At 49.0% G+C, this 24,391-nt stretch overlaps 1 protein-coding gene across 1 annotated transcript; it reads right to left on the reverse strand.

The window, feature by feature from the left end:
* Positions 1-376: 376 nt before the first annotated feature.
* Positions 377-6,536, reverse strand: SSR2 (signal sequence receptor subunit 2). The gene is made up of 6 exons (XM_044274283.1): positions 6,399-6,536; positions 2,454-2,608; positions 2,174-2,272; positions 1,169-1,277; positions 1,013-1,090; positions 377-878 (listed from the first exon to the last, which is right to left on the reverse strand). The coding sequence occupies exons 2-6, from the start codon at positions 2,606-2,608 to the stop codon at positions 768-770; spliced, it is 552 nt and encodes a 183-aa protein (XP_044130218.1). The 5' UTR covers positions 6,399-6,536; the 3' UTR covers positions 377-767.
* Positions 6,537-24,391: the final 17,855 nt, after the last annotated feature.

Consider the following 24,391-nt stretch of genomic DNA (forward strand, 5'->3'; position numbering starts at 1 on the left):
CCACCTCACATTCCTGCAGCGTCCCCCCCAAAATGTCACCATTCCTCTGCAGACAAACAGTCGCCGCAATAACGTTAGAGGGGGCGTGTAAATATATGAAAGTGGGAAACCTATAACACAAGCCACATACAGCGCTAAAACCGTTATGTAGCCCTCTCCCCATTTATAGAGATTTACACTAGAGTCCGGTATTATTCACTAAGGGGGTCCTGCTCATAAAAGGGGCGTTCCTAGTGGTTAGTACCTATGGGGTGATCCTACAGAACAGATACTGGAGAGCAAACCGCTGGCGATAATACAGAGGTGTCAGGACATTACTGACGCCCCCCAGGGGTGCAGAGATATTGGCATAGGACAGGATTAAACCAGACACAGGACCGTTTTATTTCACTTTTATTAGAAAACCCTCGATTGTTCCAAAAAAATGGGGGCAGAGGGAGCGCAGTGCTCATTAGCGCCCCCACTCGCTGTAGTCATGATGTAGCACCCAACACTAAGACAAAATGCAATTGTCCCGTAAAACAGGATTTTCAGGGTTAATGGCGCTGGTTCTGATGGGGTAGACGCGGGTGCAGAATGACCCCCCCCCCAAAAATAAAACATTTGGATTTTTGTTTCAACCAAAGAATAAGGTCCTGGAGCGCCACCCACAGGAGATCAGATGGTACTGGCGGAGCTGCCCGAGAGGGGTCCTCGGGGTTTCCTGTAGACGGGTGCGGGCTCACACAGCAAGTCCTGAGTGTGGGGTCTCCAGCGGACAGAGCCCCTCAGTTCTTCTTGGGTTTGGGCGTGTCGTATTTTCTCTTGCTTGAGTACCACAGGAGGAGGGGGATGCCGACGGAGGGCAGAGTCATCATTCCGAAGGCCGCCCAGTCCAGCTACGGGCAAGAGAGGAAACAAGATGTCAGCGACAGATGAAAGTGCCACCCTATGGTGGTGTGTGCGCCCCCTAGTGTCTGTGACAGGTCATCAATCCCAGAACAGGACTGAGTTACCTCTAGCAGCCACTTACAAAATGAGGGGAGAATCGCCGGTCAAACTCTCGCTGAGCAAGGATGCCTCCTTGTCCGGGGGCGCTGGTGTACCCAACCTGTCATCAAAAACACAGAGCATTAGTCATCTGACACCTCCGGCGGTTGTCAGAGCCCCCCAACCCTCAGCAACTTACCACAACCTGTGAGCCCTCCTGAGCCAGGTAAGTGATGGTGGCGGAGGTGAAGTTGAAGTACCCGGCCTTCAGGGGGCGCAGGACCACAGTGTGCGAGACGTTGCTGGCTCTGAAAACGGGTGTGTAAAGGAAGAACACTAGAGGGCGCCAGTGAGCCACACAGACATGTATGAGGAAATTGCCCTTCCTCTTAAGGCCTCATGCACACGGCCGTGAGCTGTCCGTGGTATCACGGCCTGGCAGGATTGTTCCACGGCCGTGTGCATGAGGCCTAACCCTTTAGTGCTGCAGCGATTTGTCTGAATTCTTCCACTGACGAGGACGTGCGAGGGCCTGCTTTTTATGGGACAAGATGAATGGTGAAGGTGTCAGACCGCCACCTATCCTCAGGATAGACCATCAATATCAAAATTCGGGACAACCCCTTGAAGGCCCATTTTGGTCTTACAGGGGTTGCTATACTCCAAGATCAAATGTAATTATGGTCAGGAGCCAGAACCTGTTCCCCACAGCAGTGACGGCGCCCCATCCGTAGTCACACGCACTGCTGCAGCCATTCACTGGCCTCTGTGGTACATCATCCACAGGGGACCAGGAGGAGCCTTGGTGTTGGAGCAGAGTGGTGGGTGAACACAAAGTATTTTTTATATCATTTTTTGGGAGCTAAGGTGACCAAACCCGCAATCCTGGCCGAGACACAATGCGATCGCTTCCTACAGTCGGCTGCGGTGACAGTGGGAGCCCCCGCCATCAATATAACCACTTAGATGCTCCAGTCACTACACACCGCAGCATCTAAGGGGTCAAATGTCTAGGATCAGAGCTCCCGACACCCTCTCCAGTCTCGTACTGCAAAATCTATGGCACGTAGTGTGTAGGTACAGTGGATAGCGCCAAGGTTTTTTTTTTGCCAGGACCCACATTCACTAGAGATGCGGGACTCGGCTGGACATCAGGCGGGGAGCCCGTCAGCTAGGAAATAACTCGGGGTTCAGTAAAGGATACGGGGCGATTCGGTCCCATTTCACATTCAGCATTCCGGAGACAATCCCAAAGTCCTCTGGAGGGAAGGAATCATCGGAGAGCTCCACATCCAGGGCGGCGCTAGAGAGGCAGGTGATAACACAAGGATCGGTCACAACATACTAAGGTACGAGGCACAGGAGGACTGGCGCCTCCCTGACCTCAGCGCTTTATAGTAAGAGATGCATGAAAAAGCTGGGCGACTACCACGGGGGTTGTCACCCAACAGTACAAATCCTGAAGGATCACAGTTTCATCTTACTTGGAGCCCACGTTGTAGATGTTATACTGCAGCGTCAGGTCCTTCCCCTCCACGGCGTATCTGTTCAGCAGGGTCTTAGACGCCAACAAGCGAGCCCCGTCCTCACAATGGACGACTGCCAGGAGGGCGAGCAGCGCAACGAATAACGTCTTCATCTGCAGAAAGCAAAACAATGGCAGTGACATCGCACGGCGACCCCCTCCCCTCGGCAGTGACATCGCACGGCGACCCCCTCCCCTCGGCAGCGACATCGCACGGCGACCCCCTCCCCTCGGCAGCGACATCGCACGGCGACCCCCTCCCCTCGGCAGCGACATCGCACGGCGACCCCCTCCCCTCGGCAGCGACATCGCACGGCGACCCCCTCCCCTCGGCAGCGACATCGCACGGCGACCCCCTCCCCTCGGCAGCGACATCGCACGGCGACCCCCTCCCCTCGGCAGCGACATCGCACGGCGACCCCCTCCCCTCGGCAGCGACATCGCACGGCGACCCCCTCCCCTCGGCAGCGACATCGCACGGCGACCCCCTCCCCTCGGCAGTGACATCGCACGGCGACCCCCTCCCCTCGGCAGTGACATCGCACGGCGACCCCCCCACAATGGCACTGTACATAACGTGACTAGCCCTTTGTCTACGAGCAGTCTGACACAGGCAGCACTGATTGGATAATGTGAGACTGTGCAGGGACACCCCCAGCTGGTAACACCCAGATGGACCGTCCCTGCAGATTGCTAGAAATCCATTCATAACTTCTAGCAGGAATAACAGAGGAAAGGCACAGCTCAGGGGCCAAAGACTACATGGCCTAGAACATGTCAGGAGAGGAGCCCGCCACATAGATCAGTGGGGCACACAGGCCTAGCACAGATCTTACCTGGGGTTAGTTTTTCAGATTCTCCAAATAGCCCCAAAAATCTTTTCTATGGTATGTTAACGAGCCCCACCCCCACCGCACCTAAAGCCTTATGCAGACGTCCGTGGAACACGGTCCGTGAGACACCGGACTGACATTGCAGGAGCGCACCGAGTCATTGGTTGCTATTACCCCGTGCGCTCCTGCAATGCCAGTCCGGTGTCTCACGGACCGTGTTCCACGGACGTCTGCGTAAGGCTTTAGGTGCGGTGTATGGCTCATTAACATACCATAGAAAAGATTTTTGGGGCTATTTGGAGAATCTGAAAAACTAACCCCAGGTAAGATCTGTGCTAGGCCTGTGTGCCCCACTGATCTATGTGGTCATGGCAGGTTGGTGCCAGGCTCCCTCTACGGCAACATCTTGCCAGAGCAACAGACTACTGGGATTACCGCACCCTGGATCCCTACTGACTATAATGGGATGTGGCGGTATCCGGCATAGCCGCGCACCCTGGATCCCTACTGACTACAATGGGATGTGGCGGTATCCGGCATAGCCGCGCACCCTGGATCCCTACTGACTACAATGGGATGTGGCGGTATCCGGCATAGCCGCGCACCCTGGATCCCTACTGACTACAATGGGATGTGGCGGTATCCGGCATAGCCGCGCATACCTGGATCCCTATGGACCAGGTATGCCATCCTGCGGCTCTCCAGCTGTTGCAAAAGTACAACTCCCAGCATGCCCAGACTGCCTACAGCCATCAGCCTATAGCAGGGCATGGTGGGAATTGTAGTTTTAAAACAGCTGGAGAGCCGCAAGTTCCATCCCTGCTATGGACTATAGTGGGATGTGGCGGTATCCGGCATAGCCGTGCACCCTGTACCCCTATGGACTATAGTGGGATGTGGCGGTATCCGGCATAGCCGTGCACCCTGTGCCCCTATGGACTATAGTGGGATGTAGCGGTATCCGACATAGCTGCGCAACCGTGTACCCCTATGGGCTATAGTGGCATGTGGCGGTATCCGGCATAGCCGTGCACCCTGTGCCCCTATGGACTATAGTGGGATGTGGCGGTATCCGGCATAGCTGCGCAACCGTGTAGCCCTATGGACTATAGTGGGATGTGGCGGTATCCGGCATAGCTGCGCAACCGTGTAGCCCTATGGACTATAGTGGGATGTGGCGGTATCCGGCATAGCTGCGCAACCGTGTAGCCCTATGGACTATAGTGGCATGTGGCGGTATCCGGCATAGCCGGGCACCCTGTACCCCTATGGGCTATAGTGGCATGTGGCGGTATCCGGCATAGCCGTGCACCCTGTGCCCCTATGGACTATAGTGGGATGTAGCGGTATCCGACATAGCTGCGCAACCGTGTACCCCTATGGGCTATAGTGGCATGTGGCGGTATCCGGCATAGCCGTGCACCCTGTGCCCCTATGGACTATAGTGGGATGTGGCGGTATCCGGCATAGCTGCGCAACCGTGTAGCCCTATGGGCTATAGTGGGATGTGGCGGTATCCGGCATAGCCGTGCACCCTGTGCCCCTATGGGCTATAGTGGCATGTGGCGGTATCCGGCATAGCCGCAAACACTGGATCCCTATGGACCATAGTGGGATGTGGCGGTATCCGGCATTGCCGCGCACCCTGTACACCTGTGGACCATAGTGGGATGTGGCGGTATCCGTCATAGCCGTGCACCCTGTGCCCCTATGGACTATAGTGGGATGTGGCGGTATCCGGCATAGCCACGCACCCTGTGTCCCTATGGACTATAGTGGCATGTGGCGGTATCCGGCATAGCAGCACACCCTGTAACCCTATGGACTATAGTGGGATGTGGCGGTATCTGGCATAGCCGCGCACCCTGTGTCCCTATGGACTATAGTGGGATGTGGCGGTATCTGGCATAGCCGGGCACCCTGTACCCCTATGGACTATAGTGGGATGTGGCGGTATCCGGCATAGCCGCGCACCCTGTGTCCCTATGGACTATAGTGGGATGTGGCGGTATCCGGCATAGCCGGGCACCCTGTACCCCTATGGGCTATAGTGGCATGTGGCGGTATCTGGCATAGCCGGGCACCCTGTACCCCTATGGACTATAGTGGGATGTGGCGGTATCCGGCATAGCCGCGCACCCTGTGTCCCTATGGACTATAGTGGGATGTGGCGGTATCCGGCATAGCCGCGCACCCTGTGCCCCTATGGACTATAGTGGGATGTGGCGGTATCCGGCATAGCCGCGCACCCTGTGCCCCTATGGACTATAGTGGGATGTGGCGGTATCCGGCATAGCCGCGCACCCTGTGTCCCTATGGACTATAGTGGGATGTGGCGGTATCCGGCATAGCCGCGCACCCTGTGCCCCTATGGACTATAGTGGGATGTGGCGGTATCCGGCATAGCCGCGCACCCTGTGCCCCTATGGACTATAGTGGCATATGGCGGCGTTCTGTCTGACATACCTCTGCACGCAGCGGACTGCCACCATTTACGCCGGATACCATTACAGTCAATGGGGATCCAGTGGTGCCCAGCAATGCCATATACAATGATGCCTGAACGGAGAGCTGCCCCTCCTCCTGCAACAGCGCTGCTCCTCACCAGTATAAAGTGATAGCCGGGACCCCTATACACATAAGTGGGTCATGTGACCCTACAAGTTACGCTGATGTGTCACACCCCTTCACGTGCCCCCAAAAGTACATAAAAAAAAAAAGAGCACTGTCCCTTTAAGAGCAGGTCATTTTCTTAAAAGGGGACAGTAGTCTAGGATCAGATATGGTTACATTATACATCCTAAGGAGTTATTGATCCCACTGACTACAACCCTCATCAGGCCACCAGACATTGTAGTATAATGCAGGGACATGAGGCCATTATAATAACTATCCCAATATGACAGTGAGGACCCTGATGAGTATACATGGCGCAGGGCCCGGTGGTGCACTGTACCCCGGAGTGTGATGATGAGGCTCCACACAGAGTAATGAGTGGTGCCCCCCCCCCAGTATTAGTGCGCCCCCTGTAAAATGACGAGGCTATCCCCGCATCCGCTGTCCGCACTTACCCCGCCGGCTTCCTGCTCACACTGACCCGACTCCGGGCTCTCCGCGATCACACACTCAACAAGGACACGTCAACCAGCGACAAACCGGAACTTCCGGCGCCGCGGGCCCTGAAGCATGACGGGAAATGTAGTCTCCGGCCGCTCTGAGTCACGTGACACAGTACGGCTGCTACTGTAACTATAAAGCTGTGAGGTAAAAGCGCGGGAAACAAGGAGCACGGAGCTACAGCCTCGGCAGTCAGCGCCGCGCATGACCGTAACGCTATAGGGTTGTTTCATCTGTGTATATGACCAATGATGGAGGTTTCTGTTGTATTTTGTCCTTACCTGTGTGAGGGGCCGGGCATGCCTGCTGGTAGTTTTCTGTGACACCCTCTAAAGTTAGAGAAATGTACAAAGGTGTCTTAGAATTTTGATGCTAAACATGGTCCACAAACCTTGTGAGTGGTCCTGCAGTTCTGACCTAATCCTGTGGTAAATTACCTCAGAGGTGACCCCTCACCAACCAGCCACCAATTTCTCACTGGCAGAGTCCCCCTCAGGACAGCGGTTTGGTAAGACATGTGCGGGAGGCTCCTGTGTGTGACCGCCGCCCTTCATTCAGTTAAGGCCTCTTTCACACGACCATTTTTTTTCTTCTTTTTTCGTTTCTGGGCCGTTTTTTGTGTTCATTTCAATGGTTCCACAAAAAAAACAAAGAACTATGTCCTCCGTATGCGTTCCGTTCCGTTGAAAGATAGAACATGTCCTATTATTGCCCGCAAATCACGTTCCGTGGCTCCATTCAAATCAGTGGGTCCGCAAAAAAATGGAACACATACGGAAATGCATCCATATGTCTTCTGTATCCGTTCAGTTTTTGCAGAACCATCTATTGAAAATGTTATGCCCAGCCCAATTTTTTCTATATAATTACTGTATAATGTATATACCATACAGAAACACACGGCTTTTTCAGTGTTTTGCGGTCTGTTTTTCACTTTTCCTTCGTTTTATTTTTTTTTGTTTCCGTTGTGTTTCCATTTCTGTTCCGTATGGCGTATACAGTAATTGCATAGAAAAAATTGGACTGGGCATAACATTTTCAATAGAAGGTTCCGCAAAAACGGAATGGACACGGAAGACATTTCCGTATGTGTTCCGTTTTTTTTGCGGACCCATTGACTTGAAATGAATGGTACTGTATACGGAACTATAGTAAGGCGTCACGTGATCCCGGAAGTGGCGGATTATTCTCAGAATAAGGCCTCATGCACATGACCGTTGTGTGCATCCGTGTCCGTTGTTCAGTTTTCCGTGATTTTCTGCGGACCCATTGACTTTCAATGGGTCCGTTGAAAACTCGGAAAATGCACCGCTGTTCATCCGCGTCCGTGTTTCCTGTCCGTCAAAAAAATAGGACCTGTCCTATTTTTTTTTTGACGGACAATGATTCACGGACCCATTCAAGTCAATGGGTCTGTGAAAAAAAAAGGATGCACACAAGATTGTTATACGCATCAGTGATCCGTGTCCGTAGGCTACTTTCTAGGGCTGCAACTAACGATTATTTGAATAATCGATTAGTTGCCGATTAATTTCTACGATTAATCGGGAAAAACGACAAAATTACAAAACAGAGAGGTTTATATGATCTTACTTGAAAAATTATGTTCAAAGTTCATATTAAAACAAATTGTGGACGACACTATTATGGGGGATCTGTGGACGACACTATTATGGGGGATCTGTGGACGACACTATTATGGGGGATCTGTGGACGACACTATTATGGGGGATCTGTGGACGACACTATTATGGGGGATCTGTGGACGACACTATTATGGGGGATCTGTGGACGACACTATTATGGGGGATCTGTGGACGACACTATTATGGGGGATCTGTGGACGACACTATTATGGGGGATCTGTGGGCGGCGCAGTTATGGAGAGGGGGATCTGTGGGCGGCGCAGTTATGGAGAGGGGGATCTGTGGGCGGCGCAGTTATGGAGAGGGGGATCTGTGGGCGGCGCAGTTATGGAGAGGGGGATCTGTGGGCGGCGCAGTTATGGAGAGGGGGATCTGTGGGCGGCGCAGTTATGGAGAGGGGGATCTGTGGGCGGCGCAGTTATGGAGAGGGGGATCTGTGGGTGGCGCAGTTATGGAGAGGGGGATCTGTGGGCGGCGCAGTTATGGAGAGGGGGATCTGTGGGTGGCGCAGTTATGGAGAGGGGGATCTGTGGGCGGCGCAGTTATGGAGAGGGGGATCTGTGGGTGGCGCAGTTATGGAGAGGGGGATCTGTGGGCGGCGCAGTTATGGAGAGGGGGATCTGGGTGGCGCAGTTATGGAGAGGGGGATCTGTGGGTGGCGCAGTTATGGAGAGGGGGATCTGTGGGCGGCGCAGTTATGGAGAGGGGGATATGTGCACTGTTATGGGCATAACAGTGCACAGATCCCTTTCCTCATAACAGTGCACAGATCCCCCTTCCCATAGCAGTGCCATACACAGACCCCCCTCCTCCCCATAGCAGTGCTATACACAGACCCCCCTCCCCATAGCAGTGCCATAGACAGATCCTCCCCATAGCAGTGCTATACACAGACCCCCCTCCCCATAGCAGTGCCATAGACAGATCCTTCCCCCTCCCCATAACAGCCCTGGCCCCGATGCTTATAAGTCGGACTAATCACTGCATCTTTATTTTACCTTTTTACAATGACGCTCCTGTAACAGCCAGGCAGGGCGGACGGCGGCGCAACGTCACTCACTCACGTGACGCACCTGCTCCGCCCACCTCATGAATGAAGGAGGCGGAGCAGGCGTGTCACGTGAGTGACATTACGCCGCCGTCCGCTCTGCCTGGCTGTTACAGGAGCGTCATTGTAAAAAGGTAAAATAAAGATGCAGCGACCGCCCGCATAGCAACGAATCAGCGATTGTTCGATAACTGGATTCGTCGACAACGAATCCAGTTATCGAATATAATCGATTACATCGATTAATCGTTGCAGCCCTACTACTTTCATACAGACGGATCGCAGATCCGTCTGCATAAAGGCTTTTTTAGAGCTGAGTTTTCACTTTGTAAAATCTGATTCAAAAGTATATTCTAACACAGAGGCGTTCCCATAGTGATGGGGACGCTTCTAGTTAGAATATCCTACAAACTGTACATGACTGCTGTGCCGCACCTGAGGGGTTAATTGTGCGTATCATAGCCCCTCTGTAAGAGATCAGGTGCTGCCAGGCAGGAGGGGGCAGACCCCTCCCTCCCCAGTTTTAAATTCATTGGTGGCCAGTGCGGCCCCCCCTCCCTCCTCCTGTTTTACATGCATTGGTGGCCAGTGCGGCCCCCCTCCCTCCTCCTGTTTTACATGCATTGGTGGCCAGTGCGGCCCCCTCCCTTCCTCTACTGTGTTAATTTCATTGGTGACCACTGCGGCCTTAGCAATATTAGAAGCATTATACTTACCTGCGCTGTCTGTGACCGGCCGGGCGCTCCTCCTACTGGTAAGTGACAGATCTGTGCTTTAAGCAATGCGCTGCACAGACCTGTCACTTACCAGTAGGAGGTGCGCCCAGCCGGTCACAGACAGCGCAGCAGGTAAGTATAATGCTTCTAATATTGCTAAGTAACCATGGCAGCCGGAACTGTGATTAAACTGGGTCTCTGATCGGAACTCTCCGCTGCCACCAATGATGGGGGGGAGAGGCCGCACTGGCCACCAATGAAATTAATACAGTAGAGGGAGAGGGGAGGCCGCACTGGCCACCAATGAAATTAATACAGTAGAGGGAGAGGGGAGGCCGCACTGGCCACCAATGAAATTAATACAGTAGAGGGAGAGGGGAGGCCGCACTGGCCACCAATGAAATTAATACAGTAGAAGGCGGGGGAGAGGGGAGGCCGCACTGGCCTCCAATGAAATTAATACAGTAGAGGGAGAGGGGAGGCCGCACTGGCCACCAATGAAATTAATACAGTAGAGGGAGAGGGGAGGCCGCACTGGCCACCAATGAAATTAATACATTAGAGGGAGGGGGGCCGCACTGGCCGCCAATTAATTTAATACTAGGGAGGGGGGGCTGCACTGGCCACGAATGAATTTAAAACTGGGGAGGGAGGGGGGTCTGCTCCCTGCTGCCTGGCAGCATCTGATCTCTTACAGGGGGCTATGATGAGCACGATTAACCCCTCAGGTGCGGCACCTGAGGTGTTAATCGTGCGGATTACAGCTCCCTGTAAGAGATCGGGTGCTGCCAGGCAGCAGGGGGCAGTCATGTACACAGTTCTCAGTATATTCTACTTGAAGCGTCCCCATCACCATGGGAACGCCTCTGTGTTAGAATATACTGTCGGATCTGAGTTTTCATGATGTAACTCAAATCCGATGGTATATTCTAACAGAGGCGTTCCTATGGTGATGGGGACGCTTCAAGTTAAAATATACCATCGGATTGGAGAAAACTCCAATAGGGACTCCTTACTTTACATTGAAAGTCAATGGGGGACGGATCCGTTTGCAATTACACCATATTGTTTCAACGTCAAACGGATCCGTCCCCATTGACTTGCATTGTAAGTTAGGACGGATCCGTTTGGCTCCGCACGGCCAGGCGGACACCAAAACTACTTTTTCCTTTAATCTTTCCTTCATGTCTGGTGATCCTCCAAAAATCACGGAAGAAAAAACAGACACGGAACCCCGTTTTGCGGACCGTGAAAAAATACTGTCGTGTGCATGAGGCCTAACTCAGTCAACCCCTTTAAATGTCAGATAGGTCTGAATAGAAAGCAAGCTGCACATTCACCATAGTAGTGATTGGAGGAGTGGCAGTGCTCTTCTAGGATCAGCTGAGTGTGCTGGTTCTGCTATTTTTTGGAATTCCCATAGCAGTGACTGCGGCATGTAAGTGGTTTAGAAGGAGGGAGCTTCCTCAGTCTCCCTACAGTAGTGCATGAATTAAATCATAGTGTGCTGATGACTCAGCAGGCCCGATGTACCTCTCTGATGCCGCCTGCTGGTGACTGTCAGTATAGCACCGACAGCCAAATGCCGTACATTGGGTTAGCAGTACAAAGGTATAATAGAATCGATCAAAAAATCACCTATTAACCACTGGAGGACCACAGGTTTATACCCCCCTAGTGACTAGGCCCTTTTTTACAAATCGGCACTTCACAACTTTAACAGTTTATCGCTCGGTCATGCAACTTGGCACCCAAATGAATTTTACCTCCTTTTCTTTTCACAAATACAGCTTTCTTTTGGTGGTATTTGATTGCTGCTGAGATTTTTCGTTTTTATGATATTAATCAAAATAGACTGCAATTTTCAAAGTGTGTATTTTTAACTTTTTCTGGTAAAATTGTTCAAATATAATCACATTTCTGTACAAGTTTGTATCAGAATTTATTGTGCTACATGTCTTTGATTAAAAAAAAAATCCAATAAGTGTATATTTATTGGTTTGTGCAAAAGTTATAGCTTTTACAAACTATGGTACAAAAATGTGAATTTCCGCATTTTGAAGCAGCTCTGACTTTCTGAGCACCTGTCATGTTTCCTGAGGTGCTAGAATGCCAGGATAGTATAAATAGCCCCCAAATGACCCCATTTTAGAAAGAAGACACCCCAAAGTATTCGCGGAGGGGCATGGTGAGTTTATGTATGATTTATTTTTTTTTATTTATTTTTTTCACACGTTAGCGGAAAATGACACTTTATGAGAAAAAAAATAATAATAATAAAGTTTTCATTTCTGCTAACTTCTGGCAAAAAAAATATAAAATCTCCCACAGACTCACTATGCCCCTCAGTGAATACCTTGGGGTGTCTACTTTCCGAAATGGGGTCATTTGTGGGGTGTTTCTACTGTTCTGGCATTTTGGGCGGGGCTAAATTGTGAGCAACCCTGTAAAGCCTATAGGTACTCATTGGACTTTCGGCCCCTTTACGCACCTAGGCTGCAAAAAAGTGTCACTTGTGGTATCGCCGTACTCAGGAGAAGTAGGGCAATGTGTTTTCGGGTGTATTTTTACATATACCCATGCTGGGTGAGAGAAATATCTCTGTAAATTGACAACTTTGTATAAAAAAAATTAAAAAGTTGTCATTTACAGAGATATTTCTCTCACCCAGCATGGGTATATGTAAAAATACACCCCAAAACACATTGCCCTACTTCTCCTGAGTACGGCGATACCAGACGTGTGACACTATTTTGAAGCAAAGATGCGCAAAGGGGCCCAAATTCCAATGAGTACCTTTAGAATTTCACAGGGCCTTTTTACGCATTTGGATTCCGTGAGGGGTTTGGTGAGTTCATGTAAGATTTAGTGGAATGTGAGACTTTGTAAGAAAAAAAAAAAATAATATTATTTCCGCTAACTTGTGCAAAAAATAAAATAAAAATCTATGAACTCGCCATGCCCCTCAAAAGTGATCTTTATAGCGCCGCAGTGATTTTATGGTGTTTTTGCAGTGATCAGTGGGGCGGACTGAACGTAAGTGTGCGCACAAGATCAGGCCTGATTAGGCGAACACTGCGTTTTTTGTAGAGCCTAAGGTGACCCTAATGTACTGATATAGATCTGATTGCGATCAGTCTTGATCACTTACAGATACTATATAGTACTAGTGCTGATTAGCAACAGCGATGACGCTAATCAGCGACTAATCAGTGACTGCTGTGGTCTGGGCGCTAACTACCTAATAAGTAGCTAACTAACTGGCGGTGATAAGGGACCCTTAGCCCCATTGACACGTCCGCAATTCTGTTCTGCATTTTGCAGAATGGAATTGCGGAGCCATTCATTTCTATGGGGACAGACTTTGTCCCGCTCAGATCCGGAATTGCAGATCTGCACTTCTTGGTCCGCAAAAATATAGAACATGTCCTTTTCTTGTCCACAATTGCGGACAAGAAAAGGCATTTTCTATATACAGGTCCTTCTCAAAAAAATAGCATATTGTGATAAAGTTCATTATTTTCTGTAATGTACTGATAAACATTAGACTTCCATATATTTTAGATTCATTACACACCAACTGAAGCAGTTCAAGCCTTTTATTGTTTTAATATTGATGATTTTGGCATACAGCTCATGAAAACCCAAATTTCCTATCTCAAAAAATTAGCATATTTCATCCGACCAATAAAAGAAAAGTGTTTTTAATACAAAAAAAAGTCAACCTTCAAATAATTATGTTCAGTTATGCACTCAATACTTGGTCGGGAATCCTTTTGCAGAAATGACTGCTTCAATGCGGCGTGGCATGGAGGCAATCAGCCTGTGGCACTGCTGAGGTGTTATGGAGGCCCAGGATGCTTCGATAGCGGCCTTAAGCTCATCCAGAGTGTTGGGTCTTGCGTCTCTCAACTTTCTCTTCCCAATATCCCACAGATTCTCTATGGGGTTCAGGTCAGGAGAGTTGGCAGGCCAATTGAGCACAGTAATACCATGGTCAGTAAACCATTTACCAGTGGTTTTGGCACTGTGAGCAGGTGCCAGGTCGTGCTGAAAAATGAAATCTTCATCTCCATAAAGCTTTTCAGCAGATGGAAGCATGAAGTGCTCCAAAATCTCCTGATAGCTAGCTGCATTGACCCTGTCCTTGATAAAACACAGTGGACCAACACCAGCAGCTGACTATGGCACCCCAGACCATCACTGACTGTGGGTACTTGACACTGGACTTCAGGCATTTTGGCATTTCCCTCTCCCCAGTCTTCCTCCAGACTCTGGCACCTTGATTTCCGAATGACATGCAACAGTCCAGTGCTGCTTCTCTGTAGCCCAGGTCAGGCGCTTCTGCCGCTGTTTCTGGTTCAAAAGTGGCTTGACCTGGGGAATGCGGCACCTGTAGCCCATTTCCTGCACACGCCTGTACACGGTGGCTCTGGATGTTTCTACTCCAGACTCAGTCCACTGCTTCCGCAGGTACCCCAAGGTCTGGAATCGGTCCTTCTCCACAATCTTCCTCAGGATCCGGTCACCTCTTCTCGTTGTGCAGCGTTTTCTGCCACACTTTTTCCTTCCCACAGACTTCCCACTGAGGTGCCTTGATACAGCACTCTAGGAACAGCCTATTCGTTCAGAAATGTCTTTCTGTGTCTTACCCTCTTGCTTGAGGGTGTCAATGATGGCCTTCTGGACAGCAGTCAGGTCGGCAGTCTTACCCATGATTGCGGTTTTGAGTAATGAACCAGGCTGGGAGTTTTTAAATGCCTCAGGAATCTTTTGCAGGTGTTTAGAGTTAATTAGTTGATTCAGATGATTAGGTTAATAGCTCGTTTAGAGAACCTTTTCATGATATGCTAATTTTTTGAGATAGGAATTTTGGGTTTTCATGAGCTGTATGCCAAAATCATCAATATTAAAACAATAAAAGGCTTGAACTACTTCAGTTGGTGTGTAATGAATCTAAAATATATGAAAGTCTAATGTTTATCAGTACATTACAGAAAATAATGAACTTTATCACAATATGCTAATTTTTTGAGAAGGACCTGTAGTTCTGGCAATATGCGGATCCGCAAAATGCGGAAAGCACATTGCCGGTGTCCGTGTTTTGTGGATCCGCAAAACACATACGGACGTCTGAATGGAGTCTATATGGGGTGATCAGGGGTTAATAAGTGACGGGGGGGGTGTAGTATAGTGTGGTGTTTGGTGCTACTTATTACTGAGCTGCCTGTGTCCTCTGGTGGTCGATCTGGTGGAGGACCAGGTAGCAGGTATTTCAGACGCTCTTAACAAAACAGCGTCTAATATAACTTTCTGATGTTAAAAAAAAAAAAAAAAAAACATCTACAGCCTGCCAGCGAATGATCAGCGCTGGCAGGCTGTACTTTAACTTCTCAACTGCGCATCGCGGGCCGGCATTTCGTCAAGGAGCATTTCGTCAGCAACCTGCCAGCCAATGATCGTGGCTGGCAGGTTGCTGATTTTTAAAAAAACCAATGAGAAGCCAGATAACAGATCATATTAGTAAATATGATCTGTTATATGGCTGCCTGCACCTCTTCTGGTCCTTTTCGTCGGTTGGATCCAGCAGAGGAGCAGGCATCACAGTGAGTACACCAACACTACATACTAGCCCCAGATCACCCCCCTGCACCCCAATTAACCCCTTGATCACCCCTTTGATCGCCCCTGTCAATCACTAGTGAAAGGAAAAAAGTGATCAGTGCAAACTGTCACTTTTTTTTTTCACTGGTATTGACCGTTAGGTTTTAGGTATAGTTTAGGCCCCTTGGTTAGGTAGTTTAGGGATCAGTTAGCACCCAGCCCACCGCACCGCAGTCCGTTATTCGCTGATTAGCGGATCGCTAATCAGCATTTGTACTTTTATAGTATCTGGAAGTGTTCAAAACTGATCACGGTCAGATCTATAATTGTATTAGTGTCACTTTAGTTCGCCCTCCACCCAAAAACGCAGTGTTTGCCCGATCAGGCCTGATCGGTCGCCCACACGTGCGTTCACCCACGCCCGCCCCACCGCAGTAACAAAAAATTTTATTTTTTGATCACTGCACATTCACTTTACACGCGCTGCGGCGATAAAAAAAAATCAGTTTTGATATTTTTTATCAACCGCAGCGGCCTCCGGTACTTCGCTAGCCTCCCATTTGTAAGACAGGCTTGCTTTTTTTTTTTTCTTGGGTAGTCTCAGGGAATACCCCTAAATTTAGTTGCCCAAATGTCAACTAAAGAGGCCTACAGGCTTCTGAGCCAGTCGGATGAGGAGTGGGAACCCTCATCTGATGAATCTAGCGGGTCAGAATACAAACCTGTAGAAAGCAGTGGCTCTCTGACCCAAAGTTCGGACGAGGCTGAGGTCCCTGATAGAGTTGTTGCGATACCATTTTTTTGATTCGGTTTCGATACCATGAAAAAGTATTGCGATACTCGATACCATTCGATACCACGCGAAAAAAATAAACAAAAAAAGCCACGTGCATTCCTCATTTTTAAAAATGGAGAATCGCGCAGTTTTTATTTTATTTTTTCTGTTCCGGCATTCACCACCTAGATTTTTTTAATATATTTTAATAGTTTGGACTTTTCTGACGTAGCGATGTAATATGTATTTATATATTTTATATGTGAAATTGGGAAAAGGGGGTGATTTATACTTCATATTTTAGTGTTTTTTGTTTGTTTTTTTACACTTTTTATTTAATAACTATTTCCCCCTTAGGGGCTAGAACCTGGGATCTTTCATCCCTTTTCCTATTCAGCCTGATAGATCTCTATCAGGGTGAATAGGACTTCACACTGTCCCTGCTGCTCTGTGCCTTGTGCACACAGCATCAGGGATGTTACCATGGCAACCAGGGCTTCTGTAGCGTCCTGGCTGCCATGGTAACCGATCGGAGCCCCAGGCTTACACAGCTGGGGCTCCGATCAGAAGCTGCCACTGCACCACTGCACCACCAATGGCTAAAAATCTGGTGGATATGCTGTGGACCCCCTTTTACTGAAGCGCTGCGGATTTTCCATTTTGATTTGCATACAAAAATATGCAGCTGATTATAGTAGGAGAAAGTGAGTAAGATTTATGCAAAGCCATCTGCATACATTTTTAAATCCACAGCCTGTCCATTTCTGACAGGATTGTTGCAGATTTTTCTCCATTAGAAGGGGTGGCACGTCACTAGGATATACAACCAATGTCCTCTGGAACGGGACCCCCAAAGAGAACTAGAGCGCACTGCGCGGCGTGCTCTCCGCTCTCTTCTGTGGGAGATCCAAGAACAGCAGAGTGCTCCAAGCATGCCCATCTCCTCCGTTCACCTCTATAGGACTGCCGGAAATATTTTCGGAACTTCCACAGAAGTGAATCGAGGGTGGCTGCACCTGTCCGCTTCGCTTTCGTTCATTTTGTGAGCCCCGTTTTAGAAGTAGGTGGCATATCCTCAGCAATCCTAAAATGTTTCACATTTTGCTGAATTACCCATGCAGCCACAGCAAAAGTCCTAAATAAATAAAAATAGCTATACTGCCCTCCCTTCATCCCATGCCAGTCTCTGTACAACCTGATTTCCTGAGAGGACATTGCAGACAGCCTGGTTATACAAAGACTGGCACAGGACCTGGTACAGTATGTCAGGTAGTGACAGAGGAGGGGTATACTGCTTCATGTTCACCAGGAGCTGGAGCCGAAACCCAAAAGCAAATCTGCTCAATTTCCGCTGCTTTGGGCACACTCAAGGGTAAGTCTGCTGTGAATCTTACTGCATTTCTGCAGCGAAACCCATGGAAACCGGCAGCAAAACCCACCGCTGATTTTACCATTTGCGCTGCAAAGTGTGAAATTCACAGCAGGGGGAGAGGGGCGGAGGAGGGGCGGCAATGAGAAGAGGGGCGGAGGAGGGGCGGCAATGAGAAGAGAGGGGCGGCAATGCTGCTCTCTCTAGATATTCATAAGGCTTTTTGTACCCTTATCATGGCTCTACTTGTCCTCTGTACTGATGTGCCGCACCTGAGGGGTTAACTACCGCTGATCGCAGCTCCCTGTCAGGGGTAGGGTGTCGGCAATGCGATTCTGCTGCCGGCACCCGCCTCCTGTATTATGTGTTAAAGACTGACTACTTTATATGGGACTCCAGACTTTCACTATTGGGCTACACAGAGCGGCGCCCAGCGATGTCCCAGCACTCACCATTAGTCCTGGGCGCCGCTCCGTTCGCCTGCAGTGCTCCATTACTGTCTCCTCTCCTGCTCCACATGCTGCTGATTACTATCGGAGCGATGGGAGGAGACATCAGATTCACTAGTGGGCGTTCCTTCTCCCTGGCTGTAGCGCTGTCCAATCGCAGCGCAGGGAGAAGGAACGCCCACTAGTGAAGCTGATGTCTCCTCCCATCGCTCCGATAGTAATCAGCAGCATGTGGAGCAGGAGAGGAGACAGTAATGGAGCACTGCAGGCGAACGGAGCGGCGCCCAGGACTAATGGTGAGTGCTGGGACATCGCTGGGCGCCGCTCTGTGTAGAAATAATCCTATCATTGGTGGCGCAGTGCGCCCGCCCCTCCTCCGCCCCTCTCTTCTCATTGCCGCCCCTCTCTTCTCATTGCCGCCCCTCCTCCGCCCCTCTCTTCTCATTGCCCCCCCCCCCTCCTCCGCCCCTCTCTTCTCATTGGTGGCAGCTGCAGCAGCACAGGGGGGAGGGAGGACAGCTTCCTTCTCCCCGTGCTGCTGAGAGAGAACATGAGCGCGCCGATAGCAGCGCGCTCATGTTCAGAGATACTAGACTGCGCAGAAGCGCAGCCCAGTATCGAAAAAACGGAAATCCCGGTATCGTATCGATACCGGGACAAAAGTATCGATTGGGTATTGAAATTTCGATACCCGCAACAACCCTAGTCCCTGATAGCACCAGGCGTACCCGGCCCTGTGTCGCTAGACCACAGGTTGCGCAGGATCCGCTTCAAGGGCAGCAGAGTGGGGCTGGCGCTGTCGGATTACGTGGTGAGGCATACACCAGCAGCCCAGCCCTTCCTGGACCTAGTACCAGCACTGCCGTAGAACATGGTGAAGTAGCGAGCACCAGAAGGGCTGTTGAAGCTGGTACGGTGGCACGTGCAGTAGTGACCCCGTCGCAGCCACCGCAAAGATGTGCCTGTAGAGCCCCTAGAATCCCTGAGGTGCTGGCAAACCCTGATTGGCAGTCCCCAACTTCAGCCGCACCATTAGTTCCCCCTTTCACCGCCCAGTCTGGAGTTCGGGTTGAGACAGCTCAGATCGGTTCGGCCCTGGGATTTTTTTGAGCTGTTCTTGACTGCGGAGCTTTTAGACTTAGTTGTGGCAGAAACAAATAGGTATGCCACACAATTTATAACCGCTAACCCGGGAAGCTTTTATGCCCAGCCTTTCCGGTGGAAACCAGTCCAAGTTTCCGAAAGAATTTTTTTTTTTTGGGCCTTCTCCTCAACATGGGTCTAACTAAAAAGCATGAATTGCGGTCATATTGGTCCACGAACCCAATTCATCACATGCCCATGTTCTCTGCATGCTATGTCCAGGACACGATTTGAGGCCATCCTGCGTTTCCTGCACTTTAGTGACAACACCACCTCCCGTCCCAGAGGCCACCCTGCTTTTGACCGGCTCCACAAAATTCGGCCCCTCATAGACCATTTCAACCAGAAATTTGCAGATTTGTATACCCCAGAGCGAAACATCTGCGTAGACAAGTCCCTGATACATTTTACCGGGCGCCTTGGCTTCAAACAATACATCCCAAGCAAGCGCGCCCGGTATGGGGTCAAATTGTATAAGCTCTGTGAAAGGGCCACAGGCTATACCCACAAATTTCGTGTCTGAGGGAAAAGATCAGACCCTGGAGCCGGTCGATTGCCCTGACTACCTGGGGAGCAGTGGGAAGATAGTCTGGGACTTGGTGTCACCCTTATTCGGCAAGGGGTACCATCTTTATGTGGACAATTTCTACACAAGTGTGGCCCTCTTTAGGCATTTGTTTCTAGAACGGATTGGCGCCTGTGGTACCGCGCAAACTAGTCGCGCGGGCTTCCCCCAACGGCTCGTTAGCACCCGTCTTGCAAGGGGGCAGAGGGCTGAACTGTGTAACGAAGAACTGCTCGCGGTGAAATGGAGAGACAAGCGTGACGTTTACATGCTCTCCTCCATTCACGCAAACACGACAATACAAATTGAGCGAGCAACCCGTGTCATTGAAAAGCCCCTCTCAGTCCACGACTATAACCTTCACATGGGAGGGGTGGACTTCAATGACCAGATGTTGGCTCCGTATTTAGTTTCCCGCAGAACCAGATGCTGGTATAAGAAGGTGTCTGTATATTTAATTCAATTGGCTCGGTATAATAATTTTGTTCTCTACAGTAAGGCTGGGAGAACAGGATCCTTCCTCAAATTTCAGGAAGAGATCATTGAGAACCTCCTGTATCCAGGAGGTTCCGTGGCCCCAACCACCAGTGTAGTTAGCCGTCTACACGAGCGACATTTCCCCAATGTCGTTCCTGGTACCTCAACCCAACCGTCACCCCGAAAAAGATGTCGTGTCTGTAGCAGGAGTGGAATAAGGCGTGACACCCGCTATTTCTGTCCTGACTGTCCGGACCACCCTGCCCTATGCTTAGGGGAGTGTTTCCGAAAGTACCACACACAGGTACACCTAGCATAGGGATCATCTCACCAGGACAGGCACACAGGGCTATTAGGGCCCATTCACTCACACAGCTGCTGCAAACCTCTCCTTTCACCTGGGACAAAGTGCATAACGCACTTCGCCACATCTTTGGGCGATTTGCGCTTTGCACATTGACCCATGGGGAAGGAGTGGTTTGTTCTATAAAGGTAAAAAAAAAAAAAAAACAGTAAGCAAAAAGGTTAATGTTTAGTTCAAAAAGTTATATATGTTTATATGTTCTGTTCTGTTCCAAAGTTAATAAAATTATTGCGTTGCGGCCTGTTTTTTTTTTTTTTTATAACCTTCCAGGTGGACCAACCGATCGACTAGCTGCAGCACCGATGTGCATTCTGACAGAAGCATTGTGCTGCTGTCAGATTACACGCAAGTCGGTGTATGCGGCGCTGCAAGACGAGATTTCTACTCTGCAGTAACGGATACGTTTGCCAAGGCATACGAGCTGAGGAGGAGGCGGCGTTCCTATGCTTTGGCAAACACTTTGTATATAAAAAAAATAAATAAAAAATTCCCGGCAATGATTTATTCATCCACATCGATTGATGTGAATGGAGAAATCTGGTTTGCCAGGGCATACGAGCTAAGTGGGTATGGATGTTGGGCGCAGCTCCTGGCAGATGCCTTTCCCCTCCTTTTTTTTTTTTGGCAGAGATTTTTTTCATCCACATTGATCGATGCGAATGAAGAAATCTGTGCCGTTCATTTTTTTCTTTCAGCCCAGAGGCTGAATGGAAAAAAAAATCTCATTACCTGTATGCTCAATATAAGGAGAATAGCAGAAACTCCTAATGCTGGCCATACATGTAATGATTGCGGAGACCCTCAAATGCCAGGGCAGTACAAACACCCCACAACTGACCCCATTTTGGAAAGAAGACACCCCAAGGTATTCACCGAGGGGCATATTGAGTCCATGAAAGATTTAAATTTTTGTCCCAAGTTAGCGGAAAGTGAGACTTTGTGAGGAAAAAAAAATCAATTTCCGCTAACTTATGCCAAAAAAAAAATTATATGCACTCGCCAGGCCCCTCATTGAATACCTTGGGGTGTCTTCTTTCCAAAGTGGGGTCACATGTGGGGTATTTATACTGCCCTGGCTTTTTAGGGACCCTAAAGCGTGAGAAGAAGTCTGGGATCCAAATGTCTAAAAATGCCCTCCTAAAAGGAATTTGGGCACCTTTGCGCATCTAGGCTGCAAAAAAGTGTCACACATCTGGTATCGCCGTACTCAGGAGAAGTTGGGGAATGTGTTTTGGGGTGTCATTTTACATATACCCATGCTGGGTGAGATAAATATCTTGGTTAAATGCCAACTTTGTATAAAAAAATGGGAAAAGTTGTCTTTTGCCAAGATATTTCTCTCACCCAGCATGGGTATATGTAAAATGACACCCCAAAACACATTCCCCAACTTCTCCTGAGTACGGCGATACCACATGTGTGACACTTTTTTGCTGCCAAGGTGGGCAAAGGGACCCACATTCCAAAGTGCACCTTTCGGATTTCACCGGTCATTTTTTACAGATTTTGATTGCAAAGTACTTCTCACACATTTGGGCCCCTAAAATGCCAGGGCAGTATAACTACCCCACAAGTGACCCCATTTTGGAAAGAAGACACCCCAAGGTATTCTGTGAGGGGCATGGCGAGTTCCTAGAATTTTTTATTTTTTGTCGCAAGTTAGTGGAATATGAGACTTTGTAAGAAAAAAATAATAATAATAATCATCATTTTCTCCTAACTTGTGACAAAAATAAAAAGTTCTATAAACTCACTATGCCCATCAGCGAATACCTTAGGGTGTCTACTTTCTGAAATGGGGTCATTTGTGGGGTTTTTCTACTGTCTGGGCATTGTAGAACCTCAGGAAACATGACAGGTGCTCAGAAAGTCAGAGCTGCTTCAAAAAGCGGAAATTCACATTTTTGTACCATAGTGTGTAAACGCTATAACTTTTACCCAAACCATTTTTTTGGCCCAAACATTTTTTTTTATCAAAGACATGTAGAACAATAAATTTAGCGAAAAATTTTACAGCTGAAAGTGAAAAATGACATTTTTTTGCAAAAAAAATCGTTACATTTTGATTAATAACAAAAAAAGTAAAAATGTCAGCAGCAATGAAATACCACCAAAGGAAAGCTCTATTAGTGAGAAGAAAAGGAGGTAAAATTCATTTGGGTGGTAAGTTGCATGACCGAGCGATAAACGGTGAAAGTAGTGTAGTGCCGAAGTGTAAAGTGGCCTGGTCATTAAGGGGGTTTTAGCTAGCGGGGCTGAAGTGGTTAATGAAAGAACTGCAAAAGTGAAACCTCCACATATCAGTAATTTAAGCGGTAGGGTAAACGCTTATTCACCACCAAAAAAGTGTTTTTTGACCCAAAGAGACCATGAAAAGTACAAGCCGTCCTGCAAAACTCAAGCCCTCAAAAATCTCTGTATATAAAAAAAAAAAAAAAAATTTGGGAAGCAGCAAAATGAAAACTTTTTTTTTTAAAGGGGCTTTATTTGTGCCAAAGTAGTAAAACAGGTAAAAACCCACTATTGTATTGTTCGCCCTATAAGACGCACCTGGCCATAAGACGCACCTGGTTTTAGAGGGTGAAAATAGGAAAAAAAAAGATTTTGGACAAAAGGTGTGTCAAAACTTTTTATAAATTAACAGACCAATATTTTAACAATGTAAACATTAAAGAGAATCTTTCACCTAAAATGACCATTATACACCACAAACATCATGATATCCATTACATTCCCCATATTATAATCTTACCTTTCATATTGCTGTCCGTCGCCTATTCTCTCTTAAAAACGCTTTTATTCCATATGCTAATTGGGTTCTGAAGGTGCCCAGGGGTGGCGTTTATGCGGCCGGTGCCCAGGCTCCACGGCGCTGTTCAAATCAAACCCCTCCCCTTTCACCCCTCTGGCCCGCCCTCGGTTCTTCAGATACCATCCTCCAGTCAATGACAAATCCTGCGCACTTCATTACCCACTAGGGCAGAGGCAGAAGAGCGTTTAATCCGCATGCGCCGGCCCGTACATCCAGATATTTTGGCAGTTTACTTCCGCCGGCTAGATCGGCATGTACGGGCCGGCGCATGCGGATTAAACGCTCTGCTGCCTCTGCCCTAGTGGGTAATGGAGTGCGCAGGCGCAGGATTTGTCATTGACTGGAGGATGGTATCTGAAGAACCGAGGGCGGGCCAGAGGGGTGAAAGGGGAGGGGTTTGATTTGAACAGCGCCGTGGAGCCTGGGCATCGGCCGCATAAACGCCGCCCCTGGGCACCTTCAGAACTAGGGCTGCAGTAAACGAATATTTTTGTAATCGAGTATTCTATCGATTATATTTCTCGATTCATCGAGTAATCTAATAAGAAAAAGCTACTTAAAATAACGTACGTAATTAGGTATGTATAAAGTTATTGGTTTGAAGGGGTTAATAACTTTATACATGCCTAATGCCAAGGTGCTTCCATTAACCCCTCCAAACCAATAACTTTATACATGCCCATTGGGTTTGGAGGGGTTAATGGAAGCACCTTGGCATTAGGCATGTATAAAGTTATTGGTCTGAAGAGGTTAATGAAAGCACCTTGGAGGTGCCTTCATTAACCCCTCTCTAAACCAATAACTTTATACATGCCAAGGTGGTGCTTGCAGCCCCCATTAACCACTCTCTCTCCATCTGCCTCCCCCCAGCCTCTGATCTGCTTGCCCCCGCCTCTGATCTGGCTCCCCCCTCCCCCCAGCCTCTGATCTGCCTCCCCCCCCAGCCTCTGATCTGCCTCCCCCCCCAGCCTCTGATCTG

The sequence above is a fragment of the Bufo gargarizans genome, unplaced genomic scaffold (assembly GCF_014858855.1).
Source record: "Bufo gargarizans isolate SCDJY-AF-19 unplaced genomic scaffold, ASM1485885v1 original_scaffold_1624_pilon, whole genome shotgun sequence".
NCBI classification, from domain to species: domain Eukaryota; kingdom Metazoa; phylum Chordata; class Amphibia; order Anura; family Bufonidae; genus Bufo; species Bufo gargarizans.